A 17,908-nucleotide genomic window follows, 5' to 3' on the forward strand; every position below is an offset into this window, starting at 1 on the left:
AACACAAATGCTGGGACTCAATCAAACAAACAAAAAAACAAAGCATAGGAAGCAATAGAAATAATTAAAAGAGGCCATGGAAAAATAATGAGTAAAAATAAATATTTTTTTAATAGTGACAAGGCTATCATATAGGGATGATTATTTTCGATTCAATTCGGTTTTTATATTTATAAAAAAAGGAGTACTAAACCAAATTAAAAAAAAAAAAGCAGAAACTGAACATAAACCGGTTCAAACCGACCGGTTTCGGTTTGGTTCAGTTTTTTAGAAAAAAACTAGTTCAAACCGGTTTGACTCGGTTTTTTTCAGTTTGGCTAATTTTTTTTTGATTTGGTTCAGTTTTTTCAGTTATTATTTTTCTGATTTTCTCTATTATTGTTTTTTTTTTTTTTATCGATTTAATTAATTTTTTGATTTTTTTTTCCCTAACTCTTACTTTCACAAGCAAAATCCGTTCTTTTATGAGTGGAATTTTATACAAACAAAGGACAGACTAAATTAAATGAAATAATTTATCCAGCATGAAATCTTTTATTCAAGATTAATAGTATAATTAGCAGTAGTAAATGAGATTTCATACGATTTAACTTTTTGTTTTTGTTTTTTCTGGCACAGGATTCTCTTGAGTCACTGGCTCACTCACTGTTCTTCAGCATATTTGTCCCGTCACCAATTTTAATAATTTATAGATGCCGCAGAAGGTTCCTCAACATTGTTCGGAAATTTGGCAGCGTTTTCAGTTTTCACATGGGGAGCTGGACCGCTCCACATTGTGGGTGTGCGCAAGCCTATCACAGGAAGCCTATAGTTCTCAAAATCATGCTGATACGTACTTTCCTCTTTTATTAAATTCCTGATAGCTACTCGCCTGACTTTGGTTTTATGCTTGCTTGTGACATAACCTAATTTTTTATTTTATTTTTTTAATATTTTATAAAAATCTAAAAAAAGCTAGAACATAAAAAAGTATTTTTGATGTATTTCGGTCATTCACCCTTTTTTTTGTAATTTTTTTTTATTATTTCTCCTATATTAAAAAATTCTTATTCAAAGAATATTTTTTTTTTACGTTAACACATCAATCTTGTAATTTTTGTTTTTTTCTCAAATTTATGCTAATGTTATTTTAAGAAAAAATAAAATTACAAAGAAAAATAAGAAAATAAAAAATCAAAATAAAAAGTAAAATAGATGACAAGCTAAAGTGTAGGGCAATAGAATAAGAAACCAAAGTGAAATTGAGTTACATGGGACCAAATAACTAAAAACAAAAGATGATAAAATTTGTTGGCTATAAATAAATGAGTAAATTATAGAGAAAAAAGAGTTACCACATAAAAAACAATATCTATCATCTCTTCCACCAAAACTCTATTAAAAAAATATTATTCACCATCTCTTCCGCTAAAACCCTAGTCAATTACATGCATTAAATTCAAGTGCATCAAGTATTCAACATAGAGGTTCTTATGCTAAAAATATCCTATTTATTACGGACTTAAAGTATTTCAATATTTAATATTTAGTACCGATTAAAAGTCAGTAAAATTTCAAAAAAAAAAAAAGCAATTTCTAATGGCTGGCTAATTATTTGTTTCCTTCTCCTTTGCATCATTTGCTTGCATCCTTGTCTCCACATCAATCCTAGTCATCATCTGTACCAATAACATATTGATGTAATTGTTCGACATCCAAGCCGATTTGAACAAGTTTGTCATTAACTACACAATATATTGTTGCATATCTATAGTAACTTGTAAACAATATCAAATTTATGTTCCCATTTACCAATAAAATTATTAAACTTATTTGATAATGCTTGCAATTTTTTAATTATAAGAGGGAGTAGGGGGCTAATTTGAGGAGTTTTAGGATAAGAGGATATAGATTCTTAAGGACGTGACTCTTTTTTACTGACCATAACTTCTAATTTGACAACAATTGTGATTGAGATCATTTCAAAAATCTTAACTATTAGCTCATTGTCACCCAAAGATATCGACCCTTTAAAAGGCAAACTCAATTCCTTTTTAGCTTGTAACGTTTTTTATGATATCAATAAAGTAAGTGGCTAGGTCGATACAATTATGAGTAGTAATAATATACATGAACTGAGCTTTCTCAAGTGTTAGCTCAGTATATCTTCCAATAGGCCAGAATTTTATTATCATAATTCTTACTAGCAGTTGATAAGGAGGCAGCATAGTGTTCATCACACCCGGACATCACGATGACCAATTAAAAATATATCACTCGATTGGAAAAAAGAACAGATATCTAGCATCTTGTTTTTTTACGAGAAAATATCTTGTTCAAAGAGTCGTCATCTAATATTATGGTCACTTGGAACCCTAACTGGTCAACAAAGATTCTATAGTACGAGACTGGTTACGCAAAATGGATGATGTTATCACCTCTTAAACGTTCAACCTAAGGTAGGCTGCATTGCAGATTTTGTCTAAAATTACTAAGAATTTGTTCTTATTTTTTCCTTTTTTTAGTCTTCCTTTCATGTTCCTGAATTTAGCGTCAATGAACAATTCCTACGAATATTTCCAACTTTGACATTGGTAAATATCACATAAATCCAAAAATTACAATATTTCTGACTTTGGCGCCAGTGAATATTTTCGCAAAAAATGAATTTGAAGAAGAAATTTTCTATGTCATTTTTTTCTTGTTTATCCTTTATTATTATTTGCCCTTTTTAGATGGAAGTAAAAAAAAACCATTGCACAACATATTTGCATTTAACAATAATAGTCCACAGATTGAGCACATCTACAAAAAATAAAAACACAAAGAAAAAAAATAAAACAAAGTGCGAGGGGCCTATAAATAAATCAATGAAGGCCCCCAAATATTTTTGGAATTTTTTGTTATCGAAAAGGGGTTAATTTGGTCAAATATCAAATTAGAATGAGCATAAAAATTATGACAAAGGCATAAGGGGTTTGTTCTTGATAAACCTATTTGTAGCACATATGCAAAATTTTATGACTCTTCTCCTTTATACGCGTTTAAAGGAATACGATGTTGGCTTGATAATGTGTCAAGTCTAGCCACATAGGACTTGACAATGTGTCAAGCTTTGGGTACGCCTATATAAATCTACATCCTCTCTTGGAATGTCTAAGGGAATGACAATTCTTCTTTGACACGCCCAAGAGAATGAGGTAATGTGAGCCTGAAAAACATGATAGGCCCAATGAATTTGGATATGACAGTCTGCCAAGTTCACAATAACATGGGTCTGGCAAAATATTAGATTGATGAATCTAATATTTTATGAATATTAAAGATAAATTAATTTTTTTTATTAATAATTAATATGTATTTACATGAATAAAATAAGTGTTATGTATAACTAACCAATTGGCTGTAAGGCATATTCATTAACAATTTCCCACATGAACTAAAGCTAATCATTCATGTATCTAAAATCATATCCCTGCATATGATGATCATGCTTCTATTGGGACAGTGCCTTAGTAAGAGGATTTATAAAATTCTCTTTAGTCTATCTTTACATCTTTCTCTTTATGATTTCTCTAATTAAATGGAATCGTCTAAGTATCTATTTGGATTTTTGGTGAGATACTGGTTCCTTTGCTTATGCAATGGCTCCATAATTGTTATCCTAGTATAGGGCTACTAGATCAACAATGTTAGGAATCACACCTAGTTCAATGATTAACTTCTTGATTTAGACAACTATTTTTGTAGCCTTAAACATAGAGATGTATTCAGCTATAATTTTAGATTTAGTTGTGATCTCTTGTTTAAAATTCTTTCAACTCACAACATTACTATTTAAAGTAAAAACATATCCTGAATGAGATTTATTGTCATAAATATCTGATTGAGAACTTGTATCTGAAAAACCATGAACCTCTAGTTCATGTTCTCTATAGACCATAAAGACATTCTTAATTCTTATTAAGTATTTAAGAATGTTTTTAACTAAATTTTAGTGACTCTCATCTAAATTAGATTGATATCTACTTGTTATGCTCAAAGTATAATATATATCTAGTCTTGTACATAGCATTATATATATAATGGATCCTATAGCCGAAGCATAAGAAATCATTTTCATTCTATCCCTCTCAATTTGTATCTTAAAACACATATTATTTAAGAGATGTATTCCTTGTGAAATAGGTATATATCATCTTTTGAATTCTTACATGCTAAATTATTTTAACATCTTGTCTATACACATGGATTGCGATAATACAAGCAACATTTTAGATCTATCTTTATAAATTTTTATTCCCAATATATAGGTTGCTTCTCCCATATCTTTTATAGAGGAATTATTGGACAACCAAATCTTTACTGATTGAAGTAAAGGATGTCGTTTCATATTAATAATATGTCATTTACATGTAATATTAAGAAAACAACTCCATTTCCACTAACTTTTTTTTATATATATATAAACACAAAGTTTATTTATATTTTTTATGAAATCAAATTATTTGATTATCTCATGAAAACATATATTTCAACTCCTTGAAGCTTGCTTAAGTTCATAAATGGATTTTTGTAGCTTGCATACTTTGTTGGTTAAAAACCTTCAGGTTGTGTCATATACACATCTTTATAAAGATTCTCATTTAGGAATTTAGTTTTGATATCCATTTGTCAAATCTTATAATCATGGTATGCAACTATAGCAAGCAAAATCCTTATGGATTTTTATATAGCTACCAACTAGAAGGTTACATCAAAATTAGCCCCTTGTCTTTATCTGTAACCTTTAACAACTAGTCTAGCCTTGTGTGTTTATCCATTGTCATCCATGTCAGCCTTTCTCTTAAATAACCATTCACATCAAATGGGTTTTATCCATTCAAATAGATTAACCAAAGTCCATACCTAGTTAGCATTTATGGAAACCATTTCAAATTCATGACTTCAAGTCATTTCTTAGAATCAATATTAGATATTGCTTCTATATAATTGATAGGCTCATTAAGTATGAGCAATTTGTCATCATCAGCTTCCACGTGAAGTTGATGTATCAATGGTGCATAACGTGTCTTACCAAATCTATAGAGTTCTTGTGTTTCTTGAGTTTCAGGCAAAATATCAAATGTTATAGCCTTAGACTCTTGTTCTATTTAGATGTTTGTTTGTGGTTCTTGAACTTCTTTAAGTTTTATTTTCCTCCCACTACTCATTTAAAAAACAAATTCTTTCTCTAGAAAGGTATAATATTTTAAGACAAATATTTTTTGCTTAATGGGATGGTAGAAATAATATCCAATAGGTTTTTTTGGATTACCCATAAACTTACAAATATATAAGTCAACTCCTAACTTTTCAAATATTATACGCTTCACATAATCATTGTACCCCTAAATCATTAAGTATAATAGGTTTTGTCTCTTACCATTTCATATTTCATATAGAGTCTCATAACAAATTTTGATGAAACCCTATTTTAAAGGTAAGCAACAGTTTTCAGGGCATAACCCTAAAAAGAAAGTGGAAGGTCTACATAGCTCATTACAAACCGTACCATATCTATTTTAGTATGATTTCTCCTTTAAGAAACTCTATTGAGTTTTGGTGTTCTAGAAGATGTCTTTTCTGAGATAATCCTATTATTTTTAGATAACCGTGAAATAATTGGATCAAGTATTAACCATCTCAATATAATCGAAGTATTTTGATACTATTTCTAGTTTGTTTTCAACTTTAATTTTGAATTTCTTAAACCTTTCAAATAATTCAGACTTGTGTTTCATGAAATAGACATAGTCATATCTACAATCATCATTAGTAGTTGTAATGAAATAAGTATATCCACCTATAGCATGAATTGTCATAAGTACATAAACATCTGTATGTATTAAACCTAACAATTCCTTAGATCTTTTACTCTTTCTAGTAAAGGGTGTTCTAGTCATCTTACATAATAAAGAAGCTTCACAAGTTTCATATGATTCATAATAAAAAAGAGCAAAATATCCTTGTTTATGTAACTTAATGATTTTTTTTTCATTGATATGAATTATTCTACAATGCCAAAAATAATATGGATATTGATTATCTAATATTTTCTTCTTGCTATTTATATTGAATTTGGGCATTTCAAGAACAAGTATATATAAACCATTTGTATAAATATCAGATCTATAATAAACAATATTTTTATAGAAGGAACAATGTTTTTCTTTAATAATAAATTTAAATCCATTCAAAAATGGATACAATGTTTTTAGAAAGTGCTAGAATAAAATAACAATTATAAATTCTAGTATCAGCTCATTTGGCAAAGTAAATGCAACAACCTTTGCTACATTGCCAACTGTTAGATCCATTTTACCTTTATTCAATCATAAGCACACATGAAGCACAAGATGTGATATGATTTTTAGCTTTCATAGTTGCAAGATAATCTTTGTAGTTCCTCTTATAGTGGCTTTCCTTGCCACAATAATGATAAGTACCCTTGTGATTCTTGATTTTCTAAGTAGGCTTTTATGTTTAGAATGCAAGACCAAGTTAACACTTAACTAATGGTTCATGAAAAAGCATGATCGACCCAATTTCTTTAAAATAGCCAATCATCCTCAACACATAGATGCTCACCAAGGAACCTTCTGCTATCTTACAATGAAATAATTCCTTAGAGATATCATACCTCTCATTTTTAAGATTTATTATGTGGACATCCATATTCTCATGATTTATTTGAAGTTCAAGTGACATGCTAGCTAACATCATACTTGTAGCCTACTCATTGTCATCAAAATGACATTGATATTCAATCGCAACTTTGTTATCTCATCAAGGACAGAAGGAATTAGATTTTCAAGAATATACAACTTTCTTTTTTATTTGAGAACAATTCTTATATATTGGTATTTGTCCAAGAAGTTTAGTTTAGTCAATTTATTAGTATTAAGTATGTTACATAAAGATATATTTATCTATACTCATGGTAATTTATTAACTTATTGATGTAAAGATAAGAGTATTACATTCAAGACGATTTGAATTCTGTGAATACAGAAACGCATTATCAGCTGCTACATGTTTTGTCAGTTCCAGATTTGCATCCAACAAATAATTCTATAGAATAAATATAAAATGGAAAGCCTTTGCTTGAAGCATTTCTGGCTGTGCTCAAAGTTTATTAATACAAGTATCAACGAATGGTGCTTTACATGAAACTAATAATAATAATAAAAAAGAAAATGTTAGAAATGGGCTAAAATTGCATGACCTTGGGAGCAAATCTCATCAACCTATCCAGAGCAACAGGAGTGAACTTTCTTGCAAACAAGTAGCAAATATTAGTCCATCTTCCATTGTTCTCACATCGGCTCCATTTCCTCAACCTCTCCAAAAAATCAACAGTAATATCCAGTCTCCCAAATTTACGAGGATGAGGTCCACCCCTCGACCAATCAACCCATGTTAAACTCCTGTTTGAATTTTTCTTCCGATACTTCATGTTAACAAATGTTGGCAAATAATGCTCATCACTGTAGCAGGAGACTTTGCAAAATTTCTGAAACGTTGGAAAATATTTGCGGTCGGATACTACCTCCACCGCAAGCTGCCGGTCCATCTCGACCCACTGGGAGCCTTTTCGCCATTTATCGAGCTGAATTACCGGCCTCATTCTATGGTTGTATCGGCCGCGGCCAACGGGGCCGGGTAAATCGTAAACCTCGATGAATGTTGTTGTTGAGCCCATTAAGTAACTGTAGATGGTGGAGAAGTTGAACAAGGGAATGCATGATTCTGATAGGAGAACAAAACGTTGATTTGAGAAGTCCAGTAGAGCATTAGCAAGTAAACGACGCTCTGCTTCCACCATTGAAAACTTTCCCCACTGTACCTCCTGCGTTCATGAAAAATAAGTCCTTATTAGTTGAGGTGTATTGGAGATGGATCATTGATTGCAAAGAAGGGCTTTTTGACATTTCTTGAGTCTTCTTTATCAATGGAAGGCTACATTGCAAAGCCTGCTATTGAATAAAATCAGGTGGGCACTCAGTTTTCGTTGCTTTATGGTTGATCCCAACTCTTATCATGGCATCTTTTGCCATAAAAAAACAAAAGAAACCGATGAAGAAAGGAATGAGAGAACGTGGAACGTAGAAAGGTCGAATTTTCTTCTCAGTTGGAAAAGGAGTAGAATCAAAGTAATGCATGGAGTGAACTTGTAAATTATTTGGCTTTTATTCTATATATTATCAATTAATAACAATTGCATTAGATAACAACATGTTGTATGATTTCTATATAAAAACATTTCATTTTATATTATTTCTGTGCAGTAAGATCTTTCGATATAACTTTTTAAAATACAGTACAGGTTCAAATATGTATGAAAAATGAATTTCTTAACAATTTGATCACTCCATTTTGACTCTTGTAAAGATATTCTTATTAATTCGTAATAAATAGCAACAATTTTATACTAACAGTAATTTCTTTTTTCATTTTCGTATTTTTTTGTCCTGGTATTTCGAATATTGAGAATTTGGAAAAATGGGCAATAGTCCAACTTTCTATGGAAACTGATTTGGCAACATTAATATGATCTATCGCTAGCTAGTAGCCATGAACATCACCTCAACATTTTCTTTATATTCTAAGAAGAAGAAGAAGTAACAATTCTACATGTTTGAACTAATTAGAAAATAAACGAATAAATTAAACTGACCTTGCTTGGGATCTTCCTGCCACGAAACACAGAATCTTCCTCATCTGTATAATTTCCATTGAAGGATGGATTGGAATGCACAAAAATTGAGTAAAGCCCTTGATGCCCTTTAAAGAACAAGTTCCACAACGGAGCCAAAGGCAGAGGCCCTTTGGTCAAGAACAAGAAGGCAACCTTGGGGACTAGCTGGAACGGATAATTGGGTAGACGAGGAACCATTGATGCTCTCCATAACAATTCTTCCTCGTTCATATCATGAGAAACGTTAGGCGCTCTCAAGAACTCTTCGAGTCCGATCCGGCCAGTTCTGTTTCCGTCGATTGTAATGAAGGGGGAAGATGAGGAGGAGTTGGATAGGGAGGTGTTGGTTCGATTGTTAGAGAATTGGTCGAGTTGAAAGTTGAAAGAAATGTCTCTGATGTAGGAAGTGCGTGCGATACCAAAGGCTAAGCCACAGCCGAAGACCAGCAAATAGAAGATGAAGTTCTGGAGGTGCGTTTGGAGCTTCCATGAGGTTTGTGGGCGGAGCTGCTGATCGTCGGTGTCCTTCATTGTATGAAGAGTGAGGATGTAGAGGAAGAGTTAGATATGTACTATGGAATGAATTGTAACGGCCGGAGCTTTTTATGAAGGTCTTAATGGATGTTTATTCCGGGGAGAAATGAAATTGCCGTTGGCTTCTCTGAAGGTTTCTTCAAATAATCTTGACTGCTCTGTATCCTATATATATATCAGAACTTAGTGCCCTGTTTGATATTAATTTTAAGTTACTCTCTTTCCATATATATACATGGGGAGTGATCTACTTACACGTAAGACTTTTAATTTTAAACAAATTTCTAGCCTTTGATTTGTTTTGTATGCAGGGGGGCTGTTACTAAGTCAATATTTATTATTATAATAACAACATTAACTGCATTTCTCAATTCATCGTGTAGCAATTAAGTGCACATTTCTTTCGCTTCTTGGCCACGGGTGATATTTTCATTTCGTTTAATTTTTATTAAAAATAAATAATTAAATTAAAATTTATTTTTTTAAAAAAAAATAAAAAATGGTTTAAAATTGAACGGTTTTGGTTCGGCTTTTTATGATAAAAATCGATTCAAATCAGTTTGGCTAGATTTTCTTGGTTTGCCTTGGTTTTGACTTGGTTTTTTCAGGTTTGATTTAGTTTTTTCGGTTTCAGATTTATAAAACAAAACCAAAACCGAACCAAACCGGTTTGTTTTTTTTAAAAAAAATTTTAATCTGTTTAATTAATTTTTTTTTCACGGTTTTATTTTTTTAATTTTCTCGATTTAATTGGTTTTTTGCTCGCCTCTATTCTTCTATTCTTGGCCACAATAAAATTCTATTTTTTTCTTTTTTTTCCTTATATATAATGTGATCTTTCTATTTTTGTTGCTGGATAGGTTTTTCTCTTCATTATTGAATTACAAGAATTCATGTTTGTGTGCAAGAATTGATGGAAACATATTTCAAAAGAAACCATCTTTTTTCATGATTTTATTACGATTTTATGACTTCATGAATTAAAGATATCAATATTCACCCCAATTGGAGACTTGGAGAGGCCCTAGATCGCTCGGCTCTTCATGGCCTAGTCCTAGGGCCGGGGCCTTTGGTTTGGGTTTACTATGTATTGTAAAAAAAACATTTAGGCCCATAAAGAATTAGTATTTTTTTCAACCCATGAAAAAGTAGTCTTAGTCTGAATAATAACATTTCTCTTCCGGAACAATTTATATTTTAAAAAAATATTGTTTTTAAGCAAAAAATTGTCAGATCTTTATTTTTTTATGATGGGTAATTAAAGAAAAATGATGAGAATTAATTCTAGTATGTATCAATTTTGGTTCAAAAAACCAGTATAAAAAATGATTGAAGATAACATATTTTGTAAAAAAAAAAAAAGTAACTTTTTTCCCTTCCTCTTTTTTGGTTTTTTTCAACATTTTCTATTATATTATTCTTAGTCATTCTAAAGCTTATGTTAAAAATTTTCATAGAAGTATTTTTTTAATATGATTTCCTAGTTCATGGAATTTGATTAATAGGACAACTAGTCAAGATAGTATCGTTAAAATCTTGAGAGATCGATTTTAATCAATTCATTTACACTAAATAACGAGTAAAAAAGCCATAAAGTTAAAAGATTTAAACCTTAATAGCAATGTAATATACATTTCTTTTACATTTTAAGTATTTTAACAAGCATACTAAACAATATGTTTAAGATATTTTGCATATGTTTTTTTATGCATATGTTTTTCATAAAGTTGTATCTTTAATTTTAAAACTTATAAAGTGATAATTAACAAGTACCACCAAAAAATCAATTAGAGGTGTCAATTGGATCAATTTTCAAAGGTCAAAGATCAAAAAAATTTAAAAAGGTATTTCAATGGGCTAATTCAAAATATTAAAATCAAGTTTCAAGATTACAATAAAAAATAAACTTTAAGGAAATAAAGAGGTAATTAGTTTTGAGCTTGAGGCATGTAGATTGGACTTATTTTCATAACATGAAATTTTATATTAATGGATATAATTTCTGATTTGATTGATGAATCAAAATGAAGTTTTTCCAAAAAATTCTAAGGCTATTATTTCATATAAGGTTAAAATTTAATACTAGTAAGACATATTAGAAAGTTTTTGTGATAAATCTTGGAAGTTTCTATTCAAGATTTATAAAATTTTCCTCATTGATTTAGGATCTTTTTCTATTTTATATGGAAATATATTATTATTATTTTTCTATCCTTGTTTAGGATATTTAATTATATAAACAATAATATGGTATTTTATTTAGACTTTTTGGTATTTTGATTTCAGATAGAATATTATGTGTGGAAGGTTGCTTCTCTTGATTCTTCATTAAACTTTTCAGAACTTGTCAAAAATTTATTCTTTGTGACATTCATCCTTATATTTTAATTATTGATTCTTTATAATTAATGGTTTTGGGTTTTCATCCAGTAAATATAATTTATTGGTTTATGTAATCATTAGGTTAAGTTCTTTTCAATCTAATTTTAGCTTTCTTGGGTTGTATTTAATCTTGATTATGGATTTTAGAGTTCTTACTCTCTAAATTTGCATATGTTAGTATCAGGGTTTATCTCTAAAATCATGTTTTATCTATCTTTAAATTTTTCATATCAGTTCATGTTTTATTTCAAGAATTTGTTTTTTTTGTTCTTGTTTATTAATTATTGAATTGAGGCAACTGTTAAAAAAAAAAAGTTTAAGAAGAGGAAAAGAAATTTACAATTAGTTTTTTCCATAACTTGATATTACTAAAAAATTGAAGATTTAAGGATTTATTTATCTTTATTTTTCCATAATTGGTGGAGGTTTTCATCCAATAACTATAAATTTTTAATTTAGATAATCATTGAATCAGGTTTTTTTTAATCTAATTTTAACTTTTTTTTAGTTTTGTTCGTATCTTTTAAGTTCACATCACTAAAATAAAAGATAAATCTAACAAAGTAATATGCATACTGAAATATAGCATAATAACTTTATAAGTTAAGAGATTAAAGATACAACTTTATGAACAACACACGCATAAAAAAATTATATACAAAATATCTTAAACAAATGGTTAAGTACAGTTGTTAAAAGACTTAGAATGTAAAAGAAATCGCTATGTTAATTAAGTATGCATGTTACTTTGTCAAGTATCAAGTCTTGTTCGCACCCTGCAGGAACTGAGGTGACCCCTTATATCATATTACAAAAGACAGAGTCTCTGTCTAAAACAATAACAAAAAAAAGTCATGGTCTGGAACAAATTTCTGATCCAAGTAATCTTTAATTAGTCATTCTCAAGTACCAAATTAATCGGTCATACAAAATAAAAAAATGTCACCACTTGACAAATGACTCAAAAGAAAGGTTAAAATCATATTCATCAATGCCATAACCGGAGAGTAATCTTCAATGTAGTAATGTAGGTGCAAGCTGCAACAATGGCTGCAGAGTGCCTGGTACGAACTTCCTAGCAAACAGAAAACACGGTGAAGAAGCATTGCCATTATAAGTGCAGTTTTCACCAAACCTTATGCGATCCAAGAACTCATCAGAAATATCTTGCTTCACAAACCTTCCGGGATGCGGACCTGCCTTGGACCAATCAACCCAGGTAATGCTCCTATTCGAATTCTGTTCTGGGCAACGAATATTCACTAACGTAGGAATATAATGTTCATCCATGTAACATGGAGGGCTACAATGCTCGCTGAAGATGCGATAATACTTGGTATCGGATATGATTTCAACGGCGAGTTTCCGATGTACCTCGAACCATTGAGACCCCTTGCGCCAATCGGAAATGGTGATTGCAGGGAACATTTTCGGATTGTACCTGCCACGCCCTACCTTTCTTGGATCATCATATGACCCTATGAAGCTTTCGTTGGCATTAACAAGGTAGTTATATACTGTTGTGAAGTTGAATATAGGGATGCATGTTTCTGAGAGCAACACAAATCTCTCGTTAGATGCATCGAGAAGGGCATTGGCTAGTAGACGCCTCTCTGCGTCGATCATCGACGGTCTTCCCCATTCCACAGGCTGAGATATATAACGGGAAAAGAATCAGAAAAAGGTTTTTTCATCATAGAAGATCTAATTGATTTCGAATTATATATCAGCTTGCACTTGCAATAATACAAGTGTGGCTGCTGTATCACATAACTTGAAGGTATAATTCATAGACCATATTGAGTAAACTATCCTAAAGTTTTGTTGTGGTGTGCTTAGGCTATATGCAAGAGAATTCATTTCAGGAAAATCAATAAACAGGTTTCAGTAATTTTTCAGCCTGCTGCTTCATCTAGTTAGCTTTCCTTTCGTCCCATTTCTTTAGGATTAGAAATACAAATTTGGGATTATCCTGTACCTACACATTCAGATATTTTTCTACGCTATTCAATTTGAGAAACAATTTTGAAAACTGATAATTCTACCATGTCAACACTTTTACTTTCCTGTTTTCTGGTTATTATTTACATGCACACATAGAAATCAGCAAGAGGATGGAAAAGACTCACCTTGCTTGGAATTCTTCTTCCATGGAAAACAGAACCCTCAGGCACTGAATCATTGTAAGAGGGGTGATGGTGAACATATATAGTATAAAGCCCTTCATGGCCTCTAAAGAACTTCTCCCACAAAGGAGCCAAAGGTATAGGTCCCTTGGTCAAGAACATAAAAGCAACTTTACGGACTTGTTGATCACGTTGAAAATTTTGACTCCCTCGTATCATTGATGCTCGAGAAAACAACTCGTCATCATCCATTATGTGCACAAGCGGTGGCCTAACATCGGGTAAAAGGGTTGGTAGCGATGCTGGTGGTGGAAATGGTTTTATTAATGGTGGTGGTGGTGGTGGTTGTAGCAGTAGTACTTGTGGTGGTGGTGGTGGGGCTACTTGTGGTGGTGGTACTTGTGGCGGTGGCGGTAGTGTCAGAGAGAACATGGTAGCATGTGAATCGAAGAAGCATTTCAAATATGAACTGATAGTGATTCCAAGGGACAAACCGAAAACAAAGAAAAGAAAATGGAAGACATGGCTTAACTGTAAATGGGAATTAATAACTTTGGCAATTGATGATGATCGTTGCTGCTCTTTTCCCATTTCCTTCACGCTCCTAGAGAAGAGAGTTGTCTCAGAATGGAGAGGATAGCAAGAACACAAGTTAAAATAGTCCAATAGACGCTAGGACTTGAAAGACTTGAAGCGAAAGTTAGGACGACGTGCATTTGTTATGGTCCTATGAAAGTTCTTTAGTTTTACTCAAACACTTCAAAGAACATTGAGCTTAGATTCACCACCAAAAAAGCAAAGAAATTTAAAACTCGACAGCCGTTGGTGAATCTGTAAGCTTCAAAAATATGCGCAGCACTCTTGGTAAAGACCCTGCAGCTACAGCACATATTAGCCCATCGCTTTCATTAAAGCTTGATGCAAGGATACAATGATCAAAGTTGTGAACCCATGAATTTGAGAAAATTGTGAACCTAAAGTCAATCTCCAAATGGCTTTAAATTTGGCAATTTGGCACCAGGCTTATTCATCTCTATCCTGCTGGTCTTGGTCTTGGATAGAGTTTGACATTTAGGACACGCCTAAAAAGGTTGACCCTTGCTTACCACTCTTCTCATTATTCTTCCATTGACCAGTTGACGATGTTTACGAGTGCATTAATTTGATCATAATGGAGATTGGTTTGCTTAAAGAACCAAGCTCCACTAAATTACAGCTGTGTGTTGTTTTGGAACCCTTTTTTTAAGCCATGTTACTGGAGACAGAATGATTTCTTGAGAAGAGAAGTTACTCCTTTTTGTTTTTTTACATATCATTTCCGAAGACTACAAATTTGGCAGCTCATGGGTTGGTTATTTTTCTAATAGCATGCAATTCAAAAGTATTTTTAAATAAATATGAAAACTTTAAACAGAATACCAAACTGAATCTCTAAGTTATTAACATCGTTACAAGTTGTGCTTGGACCAGAAAGACTAGGTTTTTATTTATGATAAACTGAGACAGGACGAGTAAACGCAACTTCAGGGAAGATGTTGAGAATCGAACAACACTCAACCCATGAAACATTGACAAACAAATCGAGTTCCTTTAGAGGAAGCCGATGGAATTATTAAAGAGCTTATTTCTGGCCCAATGAAGGAAAAAAGAAACTTCAATTCATAAAGGGGATTGCCTCCCAATGCTGTCTGTTCCCATCTGCGAAGATTTCTGGCCCAAATTTGCTGACCTTTCTGACTCTCTGCTTTCAATCCTTGGTTCCACGCTTACCCACTTTATATTTGCAGAAGAACATAAAAAACCTTCCCAGATCTTCAAGAGAAACCACATTCCCAAATAAACAGTAGATTATTAGAAGTGATGGAAAATGAGTTCTTGCTAAAAATTAGATGGAAACAGATAAATTAGTGTTTTAAAAAAACAATTCTGAGACTCATCAGAAACTATGGTAGATTAAACCCTAATTTATAGAGATTAGAACCAGGTTGCACAAAAACCATACTTGAGGAGATACCTTCAAGAGAAGGTTTCTTTTTTAGAATACTTGAAGCAAGATCACATCATCGTACAAAACTTGCTCATTTCATATGAAGAGGATGTTTAAGTGTCATTCTTACAGACTTGCTCAGTTCCTATTATTGGGATCTGCAATGATTCTAAGTGAAAATATTTGAAGTTTATAGACTTATTATTGCTTAAAAAACACACAAGTAAAAATGCCAAACTTCAGCAAGTAGATGAATAAAACAATTGCAATAAATACATGCTTAGAGTAACATAGTTTTCGTTTCCAAGGACAGCTCACATAAATCACAGGAATCAGGATCCATGAAATATCACGAACTCCTCCCTCTCTTCTAGGAGCTGGATCGGAAACCCACAAATTTAATTTGAAATAAAAGAAACCCCACTAGTAACACTTTATAGGAGTTCCAAAACTCTATAATCAAACTGATGGTGTACTAGCTTCAATATCAAGAAATTTATTATAGGTTTTATTGGATCCAGCAAATAGATTCAAGAAGATCATTAATAATAATAATAATAAAAAAAAAAAAGATACATAGATTAAGGTAAATTTCGAGAGAATATTAAAAAATAAAGAACAAATCTTAATTAATTTTATTAATATTCAATAAGGGCTTGTAGGGAAGCATCTGGATATTATAGAAAAATTAAAATAAAAAGATTTAAATATATCAACTTTGACCTTTCGCTACTAATTTGATCATAATTGGAGCTACAAAATGAATTTTAATATGATTCCAGATGCAATGAAAAGTAGATATCCTATCCACATCTTTCTAGTGATATATGGTAGACTTTTTAATTCATCAAGACGAAAAAAAAAAACATTCATTTGAAGTTAAGCTACTAATGTGTTAAGATTTACTTATCAAGTTTAGATCTATTAAGTCAAATTATAGTTAGTTTTTTTACAATATAAATCAATTGTTAAATATTATTTTGAGGTTGATGAAATTTTATCTAATAATGAGATTTTATCTAGACCCTATTTGTTTGCTGAAAAGTAGTTTTTTTTTTTTTTTTGAAAAGTGAATTACAGGAAATTAAATTATTTTCTGATGTTTAGTAGTGTAATGAAAAATAAGTTTGGAAAACATTTTCCAGTGTTTGGTTATATCATAAAAAATGAGCTGGAAAATAACTTATTAATGTTTTATTTTTTTCAAATTTATTAAAATAATAAGGAACAAATCTTACAAATTAAAAAGTTAAATGAGAAAGAAATTGAAAAATATATATAATTTCATAAATTATCTCAAATAAATAAATAATAATCAAAATAATAGAGATCAAATCTAAAAAATAAAAATAAAAATTGAAAGATGAAGAAATTAAAATAATAATAATTAACATTTCATAAATTATTTCAAATAAAATAAGTAACAATAAAAAAAAATGAGGATCAAATTTGATAGATAAAAAATTTCAATTAAAAAATGATAAGAGAAAAGCAAATAACAATTATAAAAATGAGAATCAAAGTTAATATAAAATTAAATTCTAATGGATGAAATTAAAAAAATAAATATTCAAAACAAAATATATATGCAATCAAAAGTTTGAGGACCGAATTTGATATAATCAACAAATATTATGACATTTCTAATTTTTTCAAAACTTCCAGAAAATATTTTCCACCAAAAATAAAAGGAAAACACTTTTCTGGAAATCAAGCAAAAAAAAATTTTTGACTGGAAAATGTTTTTTATTAATCAACTTTTTAATGACAAACAAAACATAGAAAAGTTTGAAAAGTGATTTCCTTAGAAATCGCTTTCCAGAAAATAAACACAATCCTAAAGTTGTTGTATATTTATGCTTTATTTTTGTTGAGTGATTTTCATATTAAATTCTTCAATAAACTTATAAATTCTTTGAAAAATTAATTAATCTCATTGTAATTTATACTTGTAAGATTAATTGCATATAACTTTGTTATCAATAAACTCTTTTTCTTCAATCCAAGAGACAATTCCGTATCAAAAACATATAAACTTCGAATTTTGAAGCAGATGGTACTTCAATCAAAACATGTTGAAGGCATTTATGGCAGACTGGAACAATCATGCAAGGAGTATTAAAGATGTTAAATATTCAGCGCATACCATCATTTACTGGT

The 17,908-nt window shown here is 30.7% G+C and overlaps 2 protein-coding genes across 2 annotated transcripts; both read right to left on the reverse strand.

Moving 5' to 3' along the window:
* Positions 1-7,060: 7,060 nt before the first annotated feature.
* LOC118037387 (glycosyltransferase BC10) lies at positions 7,061-9,422 on the reverse strand. The gene is made up of 2 exons (XM_035043354.2): positions 8,699-9,422; positions 7,061-7,870 (listed from the first exon to the last, which is right to left on the reverse strand). Exons 1-2 carry the CDS (start codon positions 9,248-9,250, stop codon positions 7,232-7,234), a joined length of 1,191 nt encoding a protein of 396 aa, XP_034899245.1. The 5' UTR covers positions 9,251-9,422; the 3' UTR covers positions 7,061-7,231.
* Positions 9,423-12,342: 2,920 nt separating this feature from the next.
* Positions 12,343-14,736, reverse strand: LOC118037374 (glycosyltransferase BC10). The gene is made up of 2 exons (XM_035043341.2): positions 13,765-14,736; positions 12,343-13,285 (listed from the first exon to the last, which is right to left on the reverse strand). Exons 1-2 carry the CDS (start codon positions 14,350-14,352, stop codon positions 12,650-12,652), a joined length of 1,224 nt encoding a protein of 407 aa, XP_034899232.1. The 5' UTR covers positions 14,353-14,736; the 3' UTR covers positions 12,343-12,649.
* Between the last annotated feature and the right edge of the window lie 3,172 nt (positions 14,737-17,908).

Source organism: Populus alba, chromosome 15 (assembly GCF_005239225.2).
Source record: "Populus alba chromosome 15, ASM523922v2, whole genome shotgun sequence".
Classification (NCBI taxonomy): Eukaryota; Viridiplantae; Streptophyta; class Magnoliopsida; order Malpighiales; family Salicaceae; genus Populus; species Populus alba.